The sequence below is a fragment of the Rhipicephalus microplus genome, chromosome 10, assembly GCF_043290135.1.
Source record: "Rhipicephalus microplus isolate Deutch F79 chromosome 10, USDA_Rmic, whole genome shotgun sequence".
Taxonomy (NCBI): Eukaryota; Metazoa; Arthropoda; class Arachnida; order Ixodida; family Ixodidae; genus Rhipicephalus; species Rhipicephalus microplus.
The window spans coordinates 53,004,032-53,025,202 of record NC_134709.1 but is presented as its reverse complement, the minus strand read 5'-3'; the positions used below and the strand labels follow the sequence as shown (position 1 = coordinate 53,025,202).

General features: G+C 43.6%; 1 protein-coding gene across 1 annotated transcript in view; it reads left to right on the top strand.

Moving 5' to 3' along the window:
* Positions 1-21,171, top strand: part of LOC119181934 (thimet oligopeptidase) — a 41,566-nt gene that overhangs the window by 7,337 nt on the left and 13,058 nt on the right. Inside the window, exons 4-12 of the mRNA XM_037433180.2 lie at positions 1,519-1,688; positions 2,501-2,613; positions 6,197-6,251; positions 6,760-6,924; positions 14,200-14,361; positions 15,574-15,639; positions 17,656-17,760; positions 18,825-18,932; positions 19,950-20,023. Coding sequence (XP_037289077.2) covers positions 1,519-1,688; positions 2,501-2,613; positions 6,197-6,251; positions 6,760-6,924; positions 14,200-14,361; positions 15,574-15,639; positions 17,656-17,760; positions 18,825-18,932; positions 19,950-20,023 — 1,018 coding nt within the window. The remainder of the gene's footprint in view (positions 1-1,518; positions 1,689-2,500; positions 2,614-6,196; positions 6,252-6,759; positions 6,925-14,199; positions 14,362-15,573; positions 15,640-17,655; positions 17,761-18,824; positions 18,933-19,949; positions 20,024-21,171) is intronic.

Genomic DNA, 21,171 nt, shown 5'->3' with positions numbered 1-21,171 from the left:
TTTTGCATTTTGTTTTTTCTGTTGCAATAGGTAGTCAATAACCCACGTATCACATCTGGAAAGCTCCTTTGCTTGAGCACACATCGATTAATTACTTGAAGACTGTTTTATAGTTCTCAGTTGCAATTTCAGTTTCAGAGCTCCCCAAATGATGTGGGACCCAGAGTAGTGTATGTGCAATATGTGGCTGGCTACCTGAGCACGCAAAATCGCATACGCATGGGATACCTGAGCTCCACATTGACTTTTTATCAGTGAAGGCTTCCTGGGTGCTGCTACACAGTGGAACCCTTTTATAAGAGACCCTGATATAAGAGATAAATGGGTATAAGAGACATTAGTGTGCCTACAGTAAAATACGGGTCGATAAGAAAGTGCATACGAGGTACCCTGCTTAACAGACATCATTCATAAAAGCCAATAATTACTGCCCGGAGCATGCCTCTTATAAAGGTGTCTAAATGTAATCTCCTTCGAGGCGATGTAAACATGCGTAACCCCCGCAAGTGCTCTGTGGAAGCAAGGACGTCGGCATTTGTGCTCCCATGCAAGTCTGCCCCTATCTTTCTGTTGAACATGTCTGCCAGGAGAGAGTGCTTGCAAGGATCATGGCAGCCAACACACACTTGTGATGCAGGGGGCAGTTGGAGGTTTACACAGAAACCGATGGCAGGTTTTGCATGCAGTGGTGCGATACTTACTTCGAGATGGATTTTAAATACATTCTAAGCTATACAGTAGGTTTGCGATAATTCAAACTCTGAAAATTCATACTTTTAGTTAATGCAAACAAAATTCAATTTCTTGGTTGGTCCTCTATACTTTCAATGTATTTAAAAGCCTCTTAATTCAAACTCATCATTTGATTAATTCATACTTTTTGCAGTTTTTATACAAGAAAATATCTGCTGCTTTCCCGCTACTATTTAAAAATTTGCATGCTCATATAAATCTAACAGTCTGAAAATGACGAATAAGCACCTTTGGCCTTTGAGGAAAAAAGGCTTTGCGAGTAAACAAATGTTTTAGACAAAGCACACGCGCAACAAACTGTGATGCATCTCAACTGGTATAGAAAGGTTTGTGCTGAAGGCACATATAGCAAAGAAGCAGTTGGCCATTCATGATTTCCTTAAACGGTCTGATCAGCAGTAAATGTCCAATAAACTTGCGGACCTTACACCTCTGATTTCTTTTTATTGGATGTAGTTAGGTTTAAAAAAAATTTTTAAATGTGATAAAATTAATACCTAGTCATAATGTGTGCTGGCAGCTAGCCCAGATTTATACATATGAGAACTTCTGAGAGTTCAAACTTCTTGATAACTCAAACAAAATTCAGAGGTCCCTTCAAGTTTGAATTAACGAGAGCCGACTGTATTATTCATTTATATGTCTTAGATGACGCATCTGTGTCCACGCATATGTATCCCACAAATTATCTCGCTTTCAAAATTTTGCATCGTTACTCCTTCAAGAGGCTGGCTCGGGTCATGATGCACTTCTGGGCTTTTTCAGGTCTCCACCTGGATGCAGAAGTGCAGAAAAAGGTGAAGCAACTGAAGAACGACATCAGCGAGCTCGAGGTGAAGTACAACAAGAATTGCAACGAGGAAAACACGGTGCTCGAGTTCACCGACGAGCAGCTTAAGGGCATGCCCGAGGACTTCATCAAGAGCCTCGAGATGGTGCGTTGATCGTTTAGTCTTGCAGTAGTTGGTGTGGCTCCTGTCGCGATTGTGCTTCAAGAAGTACTGGAAGCAGCAGCGGAGAGTCGTAGCTTTAATGTTTCGGATCGTACTTGAGGTAGTGGTAGGCCTGGTATCAGGATTAATAATAGTAGTAGCTACAATAGTAGATGCAGCACTATTCCTAATATTGTAGCCATCTGTTATTATACATTCATATTGCTATAGTGTGATACAGCTTTAGAAGTCAGCGGCGTTACACTGCTCGAAAACGGATGCATACAAGCCTACACCAACGGGCTCACACTCCCGACTAACATCATGAGTTGGACGCCCAATGACCCCACCTTCAGAGAGCTTTGCTAAGTGCACAGCACAGGACTTCTTCGGTACTTGCGGAGGTGTTCAGCTATCGCGCTTCGGTCCTCTGAGCTTGGCCTCTCCTGACTTCTTAATGTATCCGATTATAGTGAAAACGCTTATACACTATAAAGGAAGTCACAGGACGACTTCTTATACACTAATACACAACTAATATGCTTATCTTAACTTGCTTATCTTCTATCTTAACTCTGCTTATCTTAAGTAGCCTATCAGCTTGTTTTAGCAATGTTCCTCGTCCTGTTCATCACTGTGCACATCATCATACTACTAGCCTGGTTTCACACCCTGAGAATGCAGCAAGATCGTTTCGCAGATGCTCAGAATGTTGCTCAGGTATTTCAGATGCACAGTGTCACGTTTAATGTGGTGAATTTTCAGCTTAGTGTACTGAGGCAATTGGTGTAAGTTGTGTAATTCCTTTCCCCTAGGTTGAGTCTGGCAAACGCAAGGTGACGCTGAAGCACCCGCACGTGATGCCCATCATGAAAATGGCCGCTGACCCAGAGACTCGCAAGAAGGTCAACTTTGCTTGCGAATCCAGGTGCGAGGGCCTTTGTATTTGCATACATCCCTTCACATGTGCTCGTCATTTACGTTTGTACAGGCATCTGCTTTGTACTAAAGCCTGCACATTTTTTTTCCGTCCACGTATGTGTGGGTGCGATTGTGCACATTTCCACACAGCTGGTTTGCGGTCCTTATCTCGAGACACGTCCTGAGATATGTCCTTGAATATTTTGGACGAGTCAAGGATGAAATGTGTCTGTAAAAAAGCTAGCCAAAGAAAGATTGAGGTGACAAATGTGTCTCAGTACCTAGACATGAAATAATAAATGTCCTGACAGAACCACCTAAGGTTTTTGCCTTTGTGCTAAAAGCAGCCACTAAAGCTTTTAATTGAGAATACAAATAATAATATAATAGTGTATATAATACTAGTAATTAATATAATATGGTAATTCAAGTGTTGTTGCTTCTAAGACTACAGGTCAGGTAGCCAACATATGGCAAGAGGAGTCAACATTCACTAATTGCTTAGTCAAAGTTAGCTGCTTATACTTAGTGTTGATAGAACGCGAATGAGTACACTGGGCTGGGACACCACTATTCGCAGTTTATAGACCTCTGGGGGTGAGTCCTTTCTAGTTATCGAGTCGCTTTAACAACAAAAAAAAAAAGTGGTATGTGTGGGAATGAAACAAAAATGCAAAACTGCTTCTGTGATCATGCTCCCACAACACAGCATTGCGCTTGCTCAAAAAGTTTGAATTTGCCTTTGGGCAATTAATGTAGTAAAACTGTGAAGGTTACTGGTTGGTGCTAGTTGGTAGGAACTCAAAGTGCAGTCACTTGCGCTCGTTTAAGAAATTTACCCCTATCCCACATTCGTAAGATGAGCACAAGAGACAATAATACAAATTCTATGTTTTTATTATCACATTAACCTCGAATTTTAGCATACTAATAAAAACCACCACAAACCATCATCAAAACTTCTTTTTTTGTTTGTTTGTCATGAAAGAGTAATGAAAAGGCACCTGTGGTAGAACACAACTACGTAAAACCAAAATTTTAAAAAAAATTACAGCTTCGCTGCTAGGGTGATGTAACAAATGTGATAGCAACAGATTGTAATGCTGTACGAAGATAGGCTGGCAGCTAATTCTTGTGAATCCAATCTTGCGCATCTCTGCAAAATGCTGGTGTAAAGGACGCACGTTCCAGGGACACTTTTTGCACAGCCTCTTATAAGAGTGCAGCTTGTAGAACGGTGTACAAGCAACTTACTGACGGCTGCCGAGATGGTGTGCGCACCCGTGAACGCAGGCCACACCTGTAAAATCAAAGTTCACAGTTGCCGCTCGAGCAACCTCTTCTGCTCCCGTTCTTTCAGGCTCGTTAAATGATGGATGGTACATTTTCTCTCTGCTTGAAAATTCGACAGATGGTCTAACACGCAAGGGTGACCTTATCGCACGCGCATTCCGAGCGACAAAGTCGAGCCAGCACATCTGATCCCTGCTTCAGCTGTGTTTGTCGCCCCCGCTCATGTGAGATTACCCGAACGTAGAATGTGCCAAGGGATCTTATCAACTTGGACTTTATACGGGGCGTGATGGCAACGGCAAAAACCTGTTTAAACTGTCCATGTAATTACTATCACTATAAAACGTTTCATTCCAACACCCTGCGTAAAACTATTTTATTCTTTTTGCAACTCGTGCGTGATAATAGCAATATGTGTTTGGTGCAGCGAAAGTCACAGGGTGCAGCAAAAGCCACGAATGTACTTCTGCACATTCGTATGCTGGACAGCTTGTAACGCCCCACTACATCATCGTCACATTTTCTTAGCCAACACGCCGCGCCTCTCGCGCAGCAGGTATAACTCGAGCTTCGCAAGGACAGATCGTGCTCACGGGCCTGGCGGTTTGGGACGCTCAAGCTGCCGTTGCTCCGCTACGGCAAATCGCCTTGGATAATAAAGTAGCGAAAAAACGACACGACCACGTTGGCCGCCGTCCCGTCTTTCTCTCTCGCTACATTCGCAGCAGCCTGCGTCCCGAATAAAGCCTTGACCTCGGCATGGGCTCGTCGCGACCGTCTCGCCACTCCTTTCTCGACAAGCTTATTAATGTGTCTAACAAGAATGAAGCATCTCCTTATAGATGAAGAGTGTCAGTTTCCTAATGGAAGGGGAGATGGGTGTATGCACGTTGTTCCGAGGTTTGCTACTCACATCTGGCAGCGTGAGGCAATTTAAAAGTGTGTAGTGTTGCACACTATCGTGAGAGTGTCAAAAGAGCTTGTTTCGCAGAAATTCCAGTGTTGGCATCGAGGTGGGTTGTTGGTCGTGAGCGACGGCAATGTCCGTGAGTAAAAGGATCGAAATAGATAAAAATAAGTAAATAAATGAAAGTACAGTTCGAGGGAGGTAGAGTCGCTCCCAAATTCGAAATTGTTTAGGAAAAAAGACACTATGTGAATGTTAAGTAGTGCGAGGAGGGTCATTAAAACGCGTAATATTGCATGGCCAAAGTGTAAAATTTCAGTGAGCCTAAAAACATGTGAGCTGTACAAGGCGTGAGTGGTTTTACCCCTAACAAAGTGCTTTGGCATGGTTGATCATCATCATCATCGGGAAAAAACGTGAACGAAGGGGCCAGATGTGCAGGTATAGGTATATAGCGAGCACATTGTCAATTGGCAAAAGAGAGTTATGTCGTAATGGCTGATCCCCACCTGTGCTTGTGGTAGGCATTCTAGGATTGCTTAAAAGGGCCTATGTTACACGCACAGATGCTTCTGGCATCACTGGGGTGTCTATTGAGAAGCTAAGGTAGGCTAGTGAGGAGGCAATGTCTACGGGTCCTGGTTATGCTATTGCATTCTTCTCTTGAAGGCAAACGCTCCTAAGAGACGCCTTCATTTTTTTTTTGCATGCCCATATTGCAACCTATAAATCATGGCTCTTTCTTGCAGAACAAAATTTGCCATTATCTTGTATTCCGTGTTGTATGCACTCATAGTTTTTCAACTTTTTCCCAGCATGATCTAGCATGATGTCTGTGTACCTGTAATTTTAATGCCGTTGGTCGTATGTGGTTTGCCATCGCCCTCTGAGTGACTGGCGAAATTGCTTCTGCCTGAAAGCTTCTTACCGATCACCAATGACTAATGGTGAATTTCGAAGAAAATTAGGTATACTAGGATAGAGCAAGGAGTAAAATACACTCAAACGTCAATCTAAAGAACCTAGATATAACAAAATTTTGGTTATAACAAAGTAAATGAAGCAAAATCTTCCAATAGATATAGCTTTAGGAATATACTTCTATAACGAAATTTTCATTATAACAAATTTATTTTCATGTAAGATGCAATAGTTGTAATGAGGTTTGAGCATACATAAAATGTAATGACAGCTGACTTCTCGTGCCCAGTATGTGCAGCAAAAAGAAAGAAGCTGTGAAAAGCCCTACCGTCACGCCAAGAGTATATTCAGTCTTCATTAGACACGAGCGCAAATGCTTGGTTCACATGCAGTAATGGGGTTGGTTGTGCTGAAAGAAAAATCAAGATGACAGTAACCAACATACAATTTGCATTCATTGTATATTCAGGTGCGTTACGGAGAACATACCCCTGCTTGAGAAGGCCATATCTCTGAGAGACCAGGTATGTACTACTTGCTGGTTCCAGTTTATAGATAGCAGTAGTGGCCTTGGAGTCATGTTCCAAGTGTGAAGAGAAATAAATGCTTCTTGTGATGCGAGTTGAAAAAAAAAAAAATGCGAACGCGGGTTGTCGCTGGGGTCGATGTTCTGACAAGTGGACTTGTCTTCGTTACGACAGCGACTGCTTTCCTCAGCGCGTGTATATAATATGCTTCGCACAGTCTCCTTTAACACTTCGTTCAGTTTCGAGGAAGGGGTACAAAGCATAGAGTACATACATGCACTAAGGAAAGCAGTTGCGGTTTTGGAGAAAACAAGTCTGCCTCTCCAAAGTTTGGTATCGCGACGCACCATGTTCACAAATTTTTCATCGCTTCAGGCTTCCACCTTCTCCAAAACTTTCACTTTATTTATTTGTTTATTTTTGTGGTTCGAGTGCAGCCCTCTGTGCAGTTGTTGGGGGAGACACTGCTATGTTTATCTATAATATCCTTCTTCACTGTTTTCAGAAAGCCCAAATACTCCACTATCCTACTCACGCAGACTACATCACCGAGCTGCTGATGGCGCGTTCGGCCGCCAACGTGAAGCGCTTCCTCACTGAACTGGCCGACAAGCTGCAGCCACTGTGGGCGAAGGAAAAGAAAGTTCTGCTCGAGCTGAAAGAGGAAGAGGTGGGTTGGTTCTGGATTTCAGAATTGCTCTAGCATTATTATGAATGAAGGTTTGCCATAGTGTTTGCGTAGTGTGCATTTGAAGCGGTACTTACCTGTGTATCAGCCTATGGAATGATCGGGACAGCAGTCCGGTGCCCGAAACCATAGTAGGTCGCTGAGAACGAAAAAAAAAGAAAAATCTAAGCTCCACTCATTAAACTATGGCACACCTGCCCTTTTCCTGAAACAGTCGTGCTACAGAAGGTTGAGCTACAGTCGTGCTACAGATTTTGCGATAACGCATAACACGGCACAAGAAGCAGATTGGACATGCGTTTGTTATCGTGGTATCGTTTCTGATGCAAGATGAACTACCAACATGCCCAAACGTCACCTGTTTTGAACAATTGTGCTAGCTGGTTTCTGCTCGAACCCTGATACTTTTTTTTAGTGTAACGTAAGTACTGCATATGTTAATAAATGAAGGTTCGTCATTAATGCCTCAAACATTGTTTTACGAGAGATGAGTGATTGATTTCGAGTGGACCTTGAAATTCTAGGCCACATGATCCACTGTGTTTGGCTTGCACGTTCTCAGTAAGCTCGACTACTAATCAGCAGCATTTTCTGACGATGCTCAAAAAGTATTGCAGAGCCTCATTAAGGACCTCTGACTCCAAAATTGAAACCTCAGATGCTTGAGGCCTGTGTGCACGCATTAAGATTAGGCTTGTGCGAATAGTGAATTTCAGTGTCGAAGCGAATTCGAAGCGAATAGTGATTTTGGTCGAATAATTTCGAATCGAAATCGAATAATATGTATGACATATAAAAAACGGGAATATTTATCATAATTTAATTAACCTGCACGATATTTCTTTTGAAATGAAATAGAAGCTCTATGCAAATGCCTTTTTTTTTTTCGTTGAAAGGAAGTCGAAACAACCTTGATTAGTAGTTTCGGTAGGATCTGAGTGATAACCTGTAAGATACATAACGTTTTAAAATTTATTATACTTAAATCATATAAACCATCATAACAAGCTTAATAAAATGGATTGATTTGAGGGTAACATGCTCCTTTAAAGGTGCCCTGCAGCACTTTTTCAAGTATACATGGAGCCAGTAAAAATGCTTGTCGTCTCATAAATTTACTGCCGCAAAGTTTCTAGAATCCGTCCAGTACGAGCGCAGTTCCAAAAATTTGTCGCATGCTGCAATTGCATTCTCCATTCTTGACCCGTCAAAAGGTCTGGAAGCTCAGTAGGGAAGGATGGCACAAGAACAGAAAAAAACGTCATGAGCGCCTAGCGACCTTGAGCATCTTTTCTCTTTTTTCTTCGAATACGAGGCCTTTCAGTGCGATCCTGTGCATACTTGTGGACAAGCGGCGGCCTCACGCGGTGGTCCGATAACGACGAGCGCGCCATGCTCAAATCAGCCAATGATTGTGACCAGAGCCGTATTTTCTTTCTTGGCTGTGACAAGTGATTTTTGAGCTTGTAGTGTCATTTGCTGAGGGAAGAGAGCAATTTTTAGCTTTGAAAGTTTATTGTGAATTTCAGGCCGCGTGCTGCGCAATAATACTTGCCTCGCGTGTTCTCGGTAGCCTCTACTACCGATCGGCAGCGTTTTCTGACCATGCTCAGCAAGTGTTGCAGGGCCCCTTTAAATCTAAAGGGGGGCTTCGCGGCAAAGCAAATTTCTCCTGAGTAGGTTCTTTTACGGCTTCGCATTACTACATTGCAGTGAAACCACCTTGACAGGCGGACTAATGTACATTTATTTGTTTATTGTGAATACTTCGAAAATATTCGATAATTTAAATTCGTATCGAAGCAAATTCGAATACTCACCTGTTCGTTCGAATATTCGAAGCATTTGAATATTCGCACAAGCCTAATTAAGATTCATCTTAAAGAACCCCAGGTGGTCGAAATTTCCAGAGCCCTCCACCACTGCACCTCTCATAATCATATAGTGGTTTAGAGACATTACGGGGGAAGGTACCGCGGAAACTGAACTTTTCTATTTGTTATGATATCTTCATGAAACTTTCAAGGTATGTTCACTTCATTAAAACTAGAAAAACTGCAAAGTTTTATGGAATTGTGTACAGGGCTTCTAGAGTTACTAAGGTCTAACTTGGTGGTTCACTTGTGTGCCTGAGGAAGAGCCGAAAGAAATCCCAGGACATACCAGAAGGCTGAAATTTTAAAAATTTTATGCAACTTGATGTAGCCAGTAGATATGACATTTATCAAAAGATAATTGTTTATCAATAATTAATGGCACCAATTTTCAAAAAAAGAAGCTTCTTACACCCTGGCAAATCATCCAGGAGCAGAATAGAAGAAGTGGCACACAAATTTGATAAGCAGTTCTTGATAAATCGCTTTCCTTAGCACCACAACTAGCTAAAAAATTCATTTTGAGAAAATGAACTTTAAAAGTTCAGCACATGTGTTTTCCTCAAAAAGCTCCAGCAGAGTAGCTTGAAGTGTCCTTGCGCACTTTTTTCCTCTTTTGTCTTCCCTCTATCTTCTCTAAGTGCCATTTAGAATGTTTTTTCAGACGTAGGGCATCTTTTTCAAGAGCCAGCTGCATCAATTCGAATTTTTTTCGCATCGCTGACGTGGATTCGCTGGCGTAGATGGCGTCGCCTGCGCGAACGGCGTTTCGACGTCTTGCATTCGCATCGACTTCTTCCTTAATTAGGAAATGCATCCTCAGATGAAGGGTCCACGGCCCATGCATGCTATTGGCCCAATGCAGACGAAGTGCTGGGTCTGGTGATTTTAGCAACACTCGGTGTTACGCTCGACGGTACCGATTCAGAGCACATGCTGGATCCGGCGATCTCGTACACACTCAATGCATTCGCGGCTCCAAGTACACACAGTTTGAAGTATTCTAGACTCGTGGCACAGTTTCACCAACGCAAGCATCTACGCACTGGGCCTTTGCAGCAGAAAAGCAAAATTTCGATTCTCGTAGAATCTGCATAACGCGTTTCCATGCTCCGAACTAGCGCACCATCATCGCGGGTTCGATTCCCGGCTGCGGCGGCTGCATTTCCGATGGAGGTGGAAATGTTGGAGGCCCGTGTACTCAGATTTGGGTGCACGTTAAAGAACCCCGGGTGGTCAAAATTTCTGGAGCCCTCCACTACGGCGTCTCTCATAATCAAATGGTGGTTTTGGGACGTTAAACCCCACAAATCAATCAACTAGCGCTTCGTCTTCGTTGCCGGCATCACGCACAGCAACAAAAAAAAGGGCACAGAACTTGTGCGAAAAAAAAAGAAGAGAAACTGATCAAAAATACAGCGCAAAGCAAAATGCGGCCTGTAGCAAATGTCTATCGAAGCGGACGGAGCATAGAGCAACAGCAAGACGAGTGCGCCGGACGTGCCATCGCCAGGAGGGACCGCCCCCGCTTCCAGCGCAGCATCCACTGGCAGACGCATTTTCGCCCGCGAGATATGAATGAGCTGCTCTGCCCAATCAGCGCTCCACATCGCATCTTTTAGAAATGCAGATAGCATCTGAACCGCGCCGTTGATGCCATTTTGAAAGGCGGCAAACGAGAGAGAAGGAATTCACGGTCAAAACAAGACCAAAATGGCACGGGACGGCCGCATGGTCTTGGAATGGCACGCTCGGAAAGTTAGTTTTAATTTTAGCTTTTGCGTGTGTTTCGGGCACTGCGGCGGCCACGATACTAGCATATCTTTGGCCTTTAGGGGTTGAACCAGGCGTTGATATTTACAGAATAGGTAGTTTGTTTAGGTGACATAAAACCCAAAAATATGGTTTCTCAAACGCAGACTTTTTTGCGATCTTTCGGTTTTTAAGGGCGGCGTTCCCCATTAAGGAGGCGAACTGGTCTTTTGGACTAAAAAGCGACAAATAAAATTTATTGTTTAAAATTGACATATTTGGTTTCTGCTGGTATTTGTCTATCTGACTGCAAATTTTCACACACCAGGAAGTGGCAATTTCTTGCAATGTCATTCTAACTGTCCAGATTCTTGATGCTGTTAATATGCAGAATCTGCAAAAAATGGGGAACAGACTTCGAGGCTCCTTTATAATTTGACAGCACCTGGGTTTGAAGATCTGCTACCAATTTATTAGCACTTTATTCTGTTGAAGATCTGCTACCAATTTATGAGCACTTTATTAGCACTACGCAACATGCACACCGTGATTGTTGCTTTTTGGAGAAGCTGTGTGTTATCTCTTTTTTTTTTCATTTTATTGCGATGACAATTATATGGACACTCTCGGCTGAATTTCGGCACCGGCGTGGGCGTCGATGTCATGCACCATATATGCACACGTATTTAGTATATATATGAAAACGCAAGAAAGAAAAAGATCCAAAAAAAAAAGACTCCGGCGTGCGGAATTTTTTCCTGAGAGGGCACGTGTTTAGCAGCCCTTAAACATACAAAAACGTTGTTTTAATTTTTTACCGCGTGCAGAGCTCCTATTAGAAAACTGCATTTTCAATGACACCGAGCTTGTGTGCATGTTATCTCAGGCGCTCCCTCACTGTGCAGAACTAGTTTCTTATGTTTTCAGGCGGGCGGGCTGGAGTGATGCAAAATAAGTTGCACTTAACAACTTGCAACATAGATCATACATTGCACAGCATCATATGCAATTAAATTGCACTAGTATCATAAACAAAGCTACAAATTGCAGTAAAAATGGTGCAAACAAAAAATTAACTGTCAGGGATTCTTTAAAGGGGTTCTGAAACACTTTTTCAAGTAAAATGGAATAAATTCACTGGAAGAGCTTATCGCCTCACGAATTCAACGCCGCAAAAATTTCAAGAATCCGTCCAGTGCGAGTGGAGTTACAAAGGTTTGTCGCATGCTGCAATTGCTTTCTCCCTTCTCTCATCCCGTCAAAAACGCTGCAAGCTAAACAGGGAGGGATGGCAGGGCCGCAGAAAAACGTCATGCGCGGTTCGTGACTTTGAGTTTTCTCTCTCTTTTTTTTTTCTTCAAATGCACGGCTTTTTCAGTGTGATTGCGTGCGCGTGGACAAGTAACGGCCTCCCGTGGCGATCTCTGTAACGAGCGAGCGCACCATGCGAAAATTAGCCAACAGCTGATAGATGGGTCGTTGATGTGTGATTTTTGGGCATATACTAACAGGATTTGTCTAGAGAAGAAATAAAAAAATGGCAGCATATCCACGGAGTGAATGATGGAGAGTGGGGCGAAGCATTTGTCCGTCCATGCGTCCGTCTGTGTGACCGTCCATGCGTCTGTTTGTGCGCCGGTCCCTGCGTTCTTTCATGCATCCGCCCCTGCGTCCGTTCATGCATCCATCCATGCATCTGTTTGTGTGTCCGTTCGTCCATCTATTCAACACTCCAAGTCCCACCATCTCGCATCTTTTTATCATATATTCCCCATATAGAAGCACCGCCATCCAGCGGACATTCCAAGGACTAAACGAGAGGTGGCACACGCACACTTTCTTATGGCCTGCGCTTTGGGTCCACTTCCCACCTTTAACCACCTCGAGTTCATGGTATATTCTAGTTCACTGTATTCATGGCACTGCGACCAAACGCTCGCTAAACCTTTCGAAAACCAAGGAGGTGACGCCCAGCGAGTATAACTAGCAACCTTTCCCTGTCAGATAGGGCTCAATTTACTTGCCAATGGCTGCTAATGAGAAATGAGAGACAGGAGAATTCGGCTTTTACTTTCTTACGGCTTGCGCTTCGTATCTACTTCTCATTTTTAACCACCTTGAGTTCATTCATGGTATATACAAGTTCATTGTATTCCTGGCACTGCGGCTCAACGCTCGCTAAACCTTTCTAAAGCTAAGGAGGTTACATTCAGCGAGTATAATGTAGCATCCCTTTCTTGTCCGATAGTGCTCAATGTACATGCCAATGGCTGCTAATGGGGATCGCAGCGTGCGCGTTGACTAAAAGCCGAATGCTCATGTCTCTCATTCCCCATTAGCAGCCATTGGCATGTACATTGAGCACTATTTTTTATTGTTAAACAACGCACAGAAGAAATCTCTCACTGGCACCACCTTGGAGGTCAAGTGTTATACCTATTTCGGGTTTGTGCCACTGGTGGTTACATACGAGGGACGCCCAAGCCACGCCATAAGGAGCTTCGCCCCTAAAAGCATTTTTTTTGCTGACTTTGATCATTTGTTGTGAATTCCGGGCTGCGTGCTGTGCTATAATATTTGGCTCGATGTTGTTGGGAGCCTCTACTACCGATCGGCAATGTTTTCTGACCATGCTCAAAAAGTGTTGCAGAGCCTCTTCAAGGAACTTACTATGATGATAACCCAGTCGACCCATGTAATAAATTTCTGCAGTGGGCCTTGTCTGGCATTAATGCCTTAGCCCCCCCCCCCCCCCCCTCCTTGCATTTTTTATGTGTTTACATTCTTAAAGGCAAAAATTAAATCGTCAAAGGCATTCGGAGTACAGTCTCATATTCTTTAAGTGGTGCAGGTGGCAAGTGACACTCTTGTTTCTTTACCAAGCACTTGTCATCGAGCACTTCAGTTTTTCGAATATTCAGAAAAGTTGTTTTAAATAGCAACACTGGAATGAAATCAATAGTTCCGGGTCAAGTTGAGAGTTATAATGAGTACATATGATCTCATAATAAACAATTGATGTAGTCTAGGGAAATCTATTTAAGGGTTTACTTGTCAAGAACAGCAGTTTTCTCTCTTGCTCTCCTCTTCCTAGTCCTCCGTTTTGTGGCCAGACTCATACGCGATCCGATTGCGTGCGGCAAAGGTAGTGAAGGCACGGGTGGCGAAGGCGCAAGTCGTCGTGGCCGATTCTTGTTTCTGCAGCGCGCCTCTGCCTGCTGGGAGGGCACGCATACTTTATTAAACACTGTTTCCTGGCATGCGTCAATATCTAAGCATAAGTTTACTTACAATAAGTTCTAGTTAACTGTATGTACAATTAAATAAACTTAATTGAACAAGCTCATTGGAAGAGATGAAGGCAGTTCTTTTGAGCAGCTCGCTGAGTTGCAGCAGCTGGCGAAGCAGGTGTCGACCACATGTTCTTTTTATGTAGCCTCCGAGATCCACTTCGGCGGCACGCGGAACTACAAAGTCAATCCTAGGAATACACCAGGGCAGACGAACAAAGATGTGCAAGTGCTGTTACTAGACACCCTAGTTAAGGATTGGGCTCACACTAGACATCTGAATCAAGGATTAGGCTCGCCTCCTGATCTCTTTACCCTTTCCTTCACCTCCTCTTTACCAGTGTAAACGCCAGGGGATCCCCTTCGATGGTGAGCTTCACTGCTGGGACGTGGCCTTCTACAAGAATCTGGTGGAAGAGCGACACTACAAGGTGGACCAGGAGAAGCTGCGGGCGTACTTTCCCTTGGACGTTGTCATGAAGGGCTTGTTTGGCATATACGAGGTTGGTACCACAACCGTGGCACGGAACTACTGTTCACCCCTTCCTTTTTTTCTTTCTTTCTTCTTTTTTTCCCTCAGAACTTTGTGTCCTGGTTGTGGCCTCTACCTGTCAACACCTTTCGCTCAGATTGAGGAACGTATCTGTTCTGTGAAGTGAGACACTGTGTTGTGCTGAATACTTGAAAATACAGCTTCTGTTTGACATTCCGAAGACCCTACACACTAGATTACTGGCAATACTTTAAAGGACACCCATGCATCACGTATTGTGAATCTTTGCACATGTTATACTGATGGAACACTACCATTTTTGAAAACAAGTTTTACATGACTGCAAATCAGTTTTGCGAAATCGCACAAGGTGGTGGAAGGGTTAAAGAAAAAGGAAATTGTCAACTAACCATTCGCAGCACGAAGCCACAAAGAAATCCATATGAATTTCTCGGAAATAAAGCTTCTTGGTGCCAAAAAATTGTTTCCAGTCCGGGAATCAAACCCGGGACCAACGTCTTTCCAGGGAAGTTGTTCTATCGATTGAGCTAAGTAGGAAGCTAGCTATTGGCTGTGTGAAGGGGAGAGTTCATGGACAACTAGGAGCATATGCTGCTCGTGCTATAAGAGTTTGGTTGTCAATTTCCCTTCCTTAAGTTTCACTGAGCTCTCACTCAGTTTACTGCTTTGCATGTGAAAATTTCAAGAATGCACTCGTATCATTATCGTACAGACATTTCAGGGGCGTCAAGCGGACAGTCACGTTCAACCCAACTCAAGGGCTAACGGGATTAGAGCTCATGCAGGACTTCAGAGATGTGTGTCTAAAAGTGGACCTCTGGGGGCACCATTTGTTGTGGCGATACGCATTTTGTCTGCGGGGCGTTTAAATGATGTTGCTGCGAGACATCTAAATGATGTTTTGGAAGAAAGGTCGGAAACAGATAATGCGGTGCTCGCCAGCTGCAGCCAATCAGGAAAGGCCGAATTGGACATGCCCATGAATCAGACACCGCGAGAGTAGCTTCCCTGGTAGAAATAACTTATTTTAATAATGACTGTTTTGCTGTACAGCAGTATACAATTTTGATGAGTGCTGTTAGTGCACTATACGTGTTTAGTAATGAAGCTTTCAAGAAGTCTGCTTAATAGCATACAATATTTGTCAGTTTGAAATACTGCTATTTCTTGCATTAATATTGCACTTCTGTTCTTTGTGCAGCTTCTTTTGAGGCTGAAGTTTGAAGAGATAGAGAAACCTGCCCTATGGCATCCTGAGGTTCGCATGGTAAGTGAACAATGCCATTTCTTTCATTTTTTCTTTCTTATTCCGGTATCAGCGTCGGTATCGGCCTGATTGATTGCGGGCGAAATATCGTCAATTTGTCCATGAGCTAAACATAAAAAAAAAGATCATAATAAAATAAATTTTTAAAAATTTCCTGGTTGGGGTGAGAATCAAATCCAGGCCATCTGTGTAGCGAGCAGCCGTTCTACCATAGATCCACGCTTGCTTGAAACGGCAGTGAAAAAAAAATCACTGCAGTCGAACCTCGATATTTCGAACGGCGATCGCGAAATAGTTCGATATATCCAGAATTCGATATAAAAAAATCACGAAAAAAATGCGTCAACAGCTTGCTGAAAACAACCAACGAACCGTTCAAGCGTGGTGCAGTAAATACTCACTTGAAGATTCAAACATAGTACTTATTGTGTTGGTTCAAAATATTGAAAAAGAGTAGCCTGCTTTTTGTTGGCCATGGCGCATTTGACGACTGCGTCCTCAATATAGTTCAGGCGATCCATTAGTGATAGGCCGGTGCCTTCAATCGCGCCGCAGTGGCGGCGCACAAGGGCCAAGGCAGCTACGATTTCAGCTGATGTCGGGAGTGGGGCACCATCAGCGCTTGCGAGATCCACCTCGGCAGAGTCTTCATTTGGCTGCTCAGCAGTAGCTTTGGCGACAATCTCCACATCCGTGAGCTCCGCCGTTCGAAGTTAGGCCTGTCGCGCACCACAGCGTGCGACAGGCCTGACTCCGAACGCACGAGCACTGCGAGCACAACGACCGATGCCTGCCGATGATACGGGGGAGGAGCTTGCAACAAGGGCGCAGTGTGTCGTTGACACCATAGAGACTGCAACGACTGCAAGCTGCAAGGCTGCGGCGTGAGTCCGGGTGTAAAGCGCGCACATGGCGCGCCCATGCCAGCTCGCCTGACTGCTTTTCCTTTCCCGGTGACAGCGGGGGCCGCGTCCGAGACAGTCGTCTGCGTCCTTTCCCTCCTACACTTTCCTCCTCAATCTTTACCTCCCACTTCCCCTTCCCCCGCGCGAAGCCGTGTCGGTGCCTTCGTATTGAAAGACAATAACAGCTCCGCGCTTTTCTCTTCACTTTCCTCATTCAATAACCTCTACCGCAAGGCTGCGGCGCGCGTATGCCGCTACGTTAAAGTGGCGCTTTCGGCGCCATTGATGTGTGCAGCATTCGTAAACGCCCGCCGCTCTACCGCTACTTTCGAGAGTTGCGGGAAAGCTCGCCACCTGTCAATGAAGCGCGGGCGGTTTGGGGTGGCTGAGTTCGATATATCCATTATATGTCAAACTTTGTTTGAAATAAAAAAATCAATAATGCATGCGATTTCCCGCGTGATATAGGATCCGTGTTCGATATATTGAGGTTTGACTGTATATATGAATGAATGTCATGTAATATGAGTCTCCTTAACGCATGTTATATTGCGTGGCAAAAGCCTATAATCGTTCCAAGCATAAAAAGACGTGTGAATGTCACTACAAGTGGGTGTTTTAAAGGCCCACCTATTACAAAGTGGTCAGACATACTTAATCAACATCAGCAGCAAAAGCATAACAAAGGGGGCAGATGAGTAGCTTCATGTGTCGCCTTACGGACACGTAGTGGATCCTTCGCTGATTTGCTAAAGCCACAGTTACGGCGTAGTGGTCATTTAACAACTTCACTTGAAGTTCGAAGCAACTAACGTTACACACGCTGTCATTCATTTCCTTGGGGCACGGCTGAAACATACACCGAGAAGCGAAGCCAGGCTAGCATTTGAAGAAGCGAAGTTGCCAGATCCTGATTGCGCTATCACATTCTACTCTTGAAGCGAAGCTCAAACATCCTCCAAGTTTTTTTCAATATAAACCTGGGAACTTGCACGTAAGTTTGTAATGTTAGGCTCACTTGTAGGGGTTTACATAACTGGGTGGGCACTGAAGTGCATTGATTACCCCACGTTCACTGTTATTTAGACGCTGCCGCATTTGATCACTGCAGTTCAAGGTGACCGACAGTGAGACCAAGGAGCTTCTCGGCTACTTTTTCATGGACCTGTTCCCGCGAGAGGGCAAGTACAGCCACTTCTGCAACATTCCACTGCAGGTAGGTGGAGTTAATGGTTGCTGAATAATTCGACGCTGTCACTTCCTGCCGCTGGTCTGGTTCAGTCGTAACTTCGTCAAACATCCAGAGGAGGCGACAGAGCGTCTTTACTGGAGTGGCATCCACGATCAGTGAGGACATGGAGGCAAATAGGTTATGCATTTTGTTTTGACTGTTTGCTCTTAGGGGCGGGTAAAAGTAAAATTATAGCAAAGGTGGCAGTGTGAGCTAAGCTGCTTGAGAGGTGTGCAGCTGCTTGACTGAACGCAGGTACTCGGAAGGTGCGCACTTGCTCGAGTGTGAGATCAGATACCCGAGAGTGAGCCTAGCTACTCGAATGTAAGCATAGCTACTCAACCAAGCACAGCTACTCGAGAGGTTTGCAACTACTTGAGTGGTATAGCAGCTACTTGAGGGGTGCACAGCTACTCGAGTATGAGTGCAACCACTCAAGAGAGCTACTCGACATAGCACTGCTCTTCTGTCTCCCAACCTTTTTTCCCTTATACATCTTGTGCTAGTAACTATGTCACGGAAAATGCATCAGCGCTAACTAGCCCAACTTTTTTTGTTGATGTCTTGGGCATTTCCCTAAACTTTTTTGTTTAAACATTCATAGAAAGGGCTAGTTTACAAAAATCTGTCTGACAGGTTGTTCATTAGTGGCAAAATTTCCAGAGCTCGAAGTTTTACTATAATATCTGCAACGTTGGTTTGCTTGAAACATTGGTGTTTGCTACTTTAGTTAGCTGATATACACTCACATCTTGTTATAGAATGAACATGGAAATAACTAAATATTGGTTATAACGAAGTAAATCAATTATTATCTAGCAATAGGTACAGTGCTTTATATATACCTTTATAACAAATTTTTGTACTTAACGAGCTTATTTTTGTGTAAGATACAACTTTGTTATAATGAGGTTTAAGGGTATTAGTGTTGTATTAAGCTACTAGTGCTTATAGTCACTACATTGGAACGGTTTTGGTGCCAAAGCTTTCTCTGGTAATTGTGGCTTTAATTTGTAGTATCTTTTTTCATTCGTTTGTTTGTTTTTCAGGCAACTTGTCGCAAGCCAGATGGCACTAGGCAAATTGGTGTCGTGGCCGTTGTGTGCAACTTCCCGAAACCCACAGCGGACAAGCCATCTCTGCTGACGCACAGTGATGTGAGTAGCTGTCAAAACACCGCATATTTTTCACCTTCAATAGAGATCAAGATACGTAGCAGAAGAAAACTAGACGCATGAGTAATATGAGCAATCGTTGATGTTATCTGTCTTGGCAGCGCTTTATCAGGATAACTTTTTTAGGCATGGAGACAAATGCTAACTTTTTGTTTCTTGGCACAGAATGCTGAAATTATTCGTACGGAATGAACTATGATAAACATATCGTTTTTCAATTAGGTAGCTTCATTGTTTTCTGTTTTACGTAAATTTGGGAGTTCTGCTCTGATGAAAAGCTTTTCCCAGTAATAAAAAAATGTCAATAGTGAGGGTTTGGGGGGGGGGGGGATCATATTTGTGAGCACCTTCTTGTCACACTAGGATAATTGTCATCCATTTCATGTGTCTTTTGGTGTATTATTCTTGCGCACCCGCTGTTTCGTGGTTATGAACAAGGGGCTTGTCATTCACATGACAGAGCATTCGCAAATAACAAATGGGACAACATCGTGCTTTTCAAGAAAGGAAATGCTAGCATGTCAGATGGCTATTATTGGGGTGTGACACAAACACAACCCAAACACTATCTCTCTCTTTTTCTTTTTGTAAGAGACTAGGAAGCTGGAACTAATTGATATTACTTATGTGTAGTGTAGATAAAAGGAGTGCTGAATTAACTGTGGTCTCTATTATATGCTCATGACCACGTTTCAATGCATAATTGCACACTGTAATTTTTTAATAATAAGCAAATCTAGGTCTAATAAAGTTACGGACTGTCGTCATTTATCTTGTTGCAAAATTGGTTTTATGTAGTGTGTCTCTTAAATCATTAGAATTACGAGCAGCTAACAGCTGCAAAGCGCATCAAGAATATTTCATTTGCGAGCTAGAAGCCGTGCTGATAAAACTGGCTGTTGAAGGTTTCGCGCATTGCGCAGTGGACGTCAAATTTTTAATGCGGCCACTCGTGATTGCTCCTTTCTTACCCTCTTTCTTGACTTTATTTCTGTCCAGGTGGAGACATTCTTCCACGAGTTTGGTCACACCATGCACCATCTTTGCAGTCAGACTGAGCTAGTCATGTTTGAGTGAGTGCAGCTTCCTGGTACTTTATGGCGAGCCCTGTAGAATTGAAAGCTTCCCACCATGCTGATTTGTTCGTCCTTTAAAATGTTTTAAAATCTTGAAAGACCCTGCAACACTTTTTCAAGTAATGATCGGATGTCTTCATTAAAAAAAGCTTATTACCTCACGAATCGACTGCTGAAAAAATTTTTAGAATTCGTCGAGCACAAACAAAGTTACAAGGATTTCTTGCACACTTTAACCACTTTTTTTTCATACCAGAGTGCATGCAGACGGATAAGCAGTGGGGGGGTACGAAGCGTAGACACGCTAGCGCTTAAAAATATTGGTTCTGATCTACCCTTGAGCAAGACACGTTCGTTTGTAAAAACATCGGCTTGACACAGGCTCAGCAGTTGGTGACGCTCACACGTGCCAGATGGCGCTGGTGGCAGTGGTGCTTGCATTAATTATTTCATCGCTTATGTGACCCAAGGCACTGTTGCATGAACCACGTGACAGCGCAATTTCAATGAAACTTTGTTCCATTGAAATCGTAGGCGACTATTTTGTAATGTGGAATTCAAGAACGTGTAGTGTTATATGCAATCTCATAAAGTCGGAAACTATGTCATTGTAACAATCTCGCTACAGCTGAACCTTTTTGTTATATAGACACTCATTGGAGAGCACTTCGTATCCCTTAAAGGGCCACTCACCAGGTTTGACAATTTTGAGCTGACAAGCGCAATGCGTAGATGAGACGTTCGGTATCACGTCTGCCAAAACTAGCAGCGCTTCACGCCACGGAAATGGGTCAAATTTCAAGATGAACACTGCTCCTCTTTCCTTTTGCGGGCACGTGCCCAGTGAATGAAGGCATCACGTGTGCATATGAATGGCACTACGTACACGGCAATGCAGTGATGTTGGTCCTCTACATAGACGACTGTGCTCTGACGTTGCCAACAGTGGCACGTGACATGGTGAAAATAATTTAACACGTCGTACATAGTTTATGTATTTGTTGCTTGAAGAGTATAATAAATCTCCAGATAAATAATCAGACGCAATAAGGGAATGTGAGCAGCATTTTTCAAAAATTTTTTTCTCCGCAAATTGCAATGAGATGCGGGGCTAATGTGCCGACATTTCGCATGCGTTTGTGTCC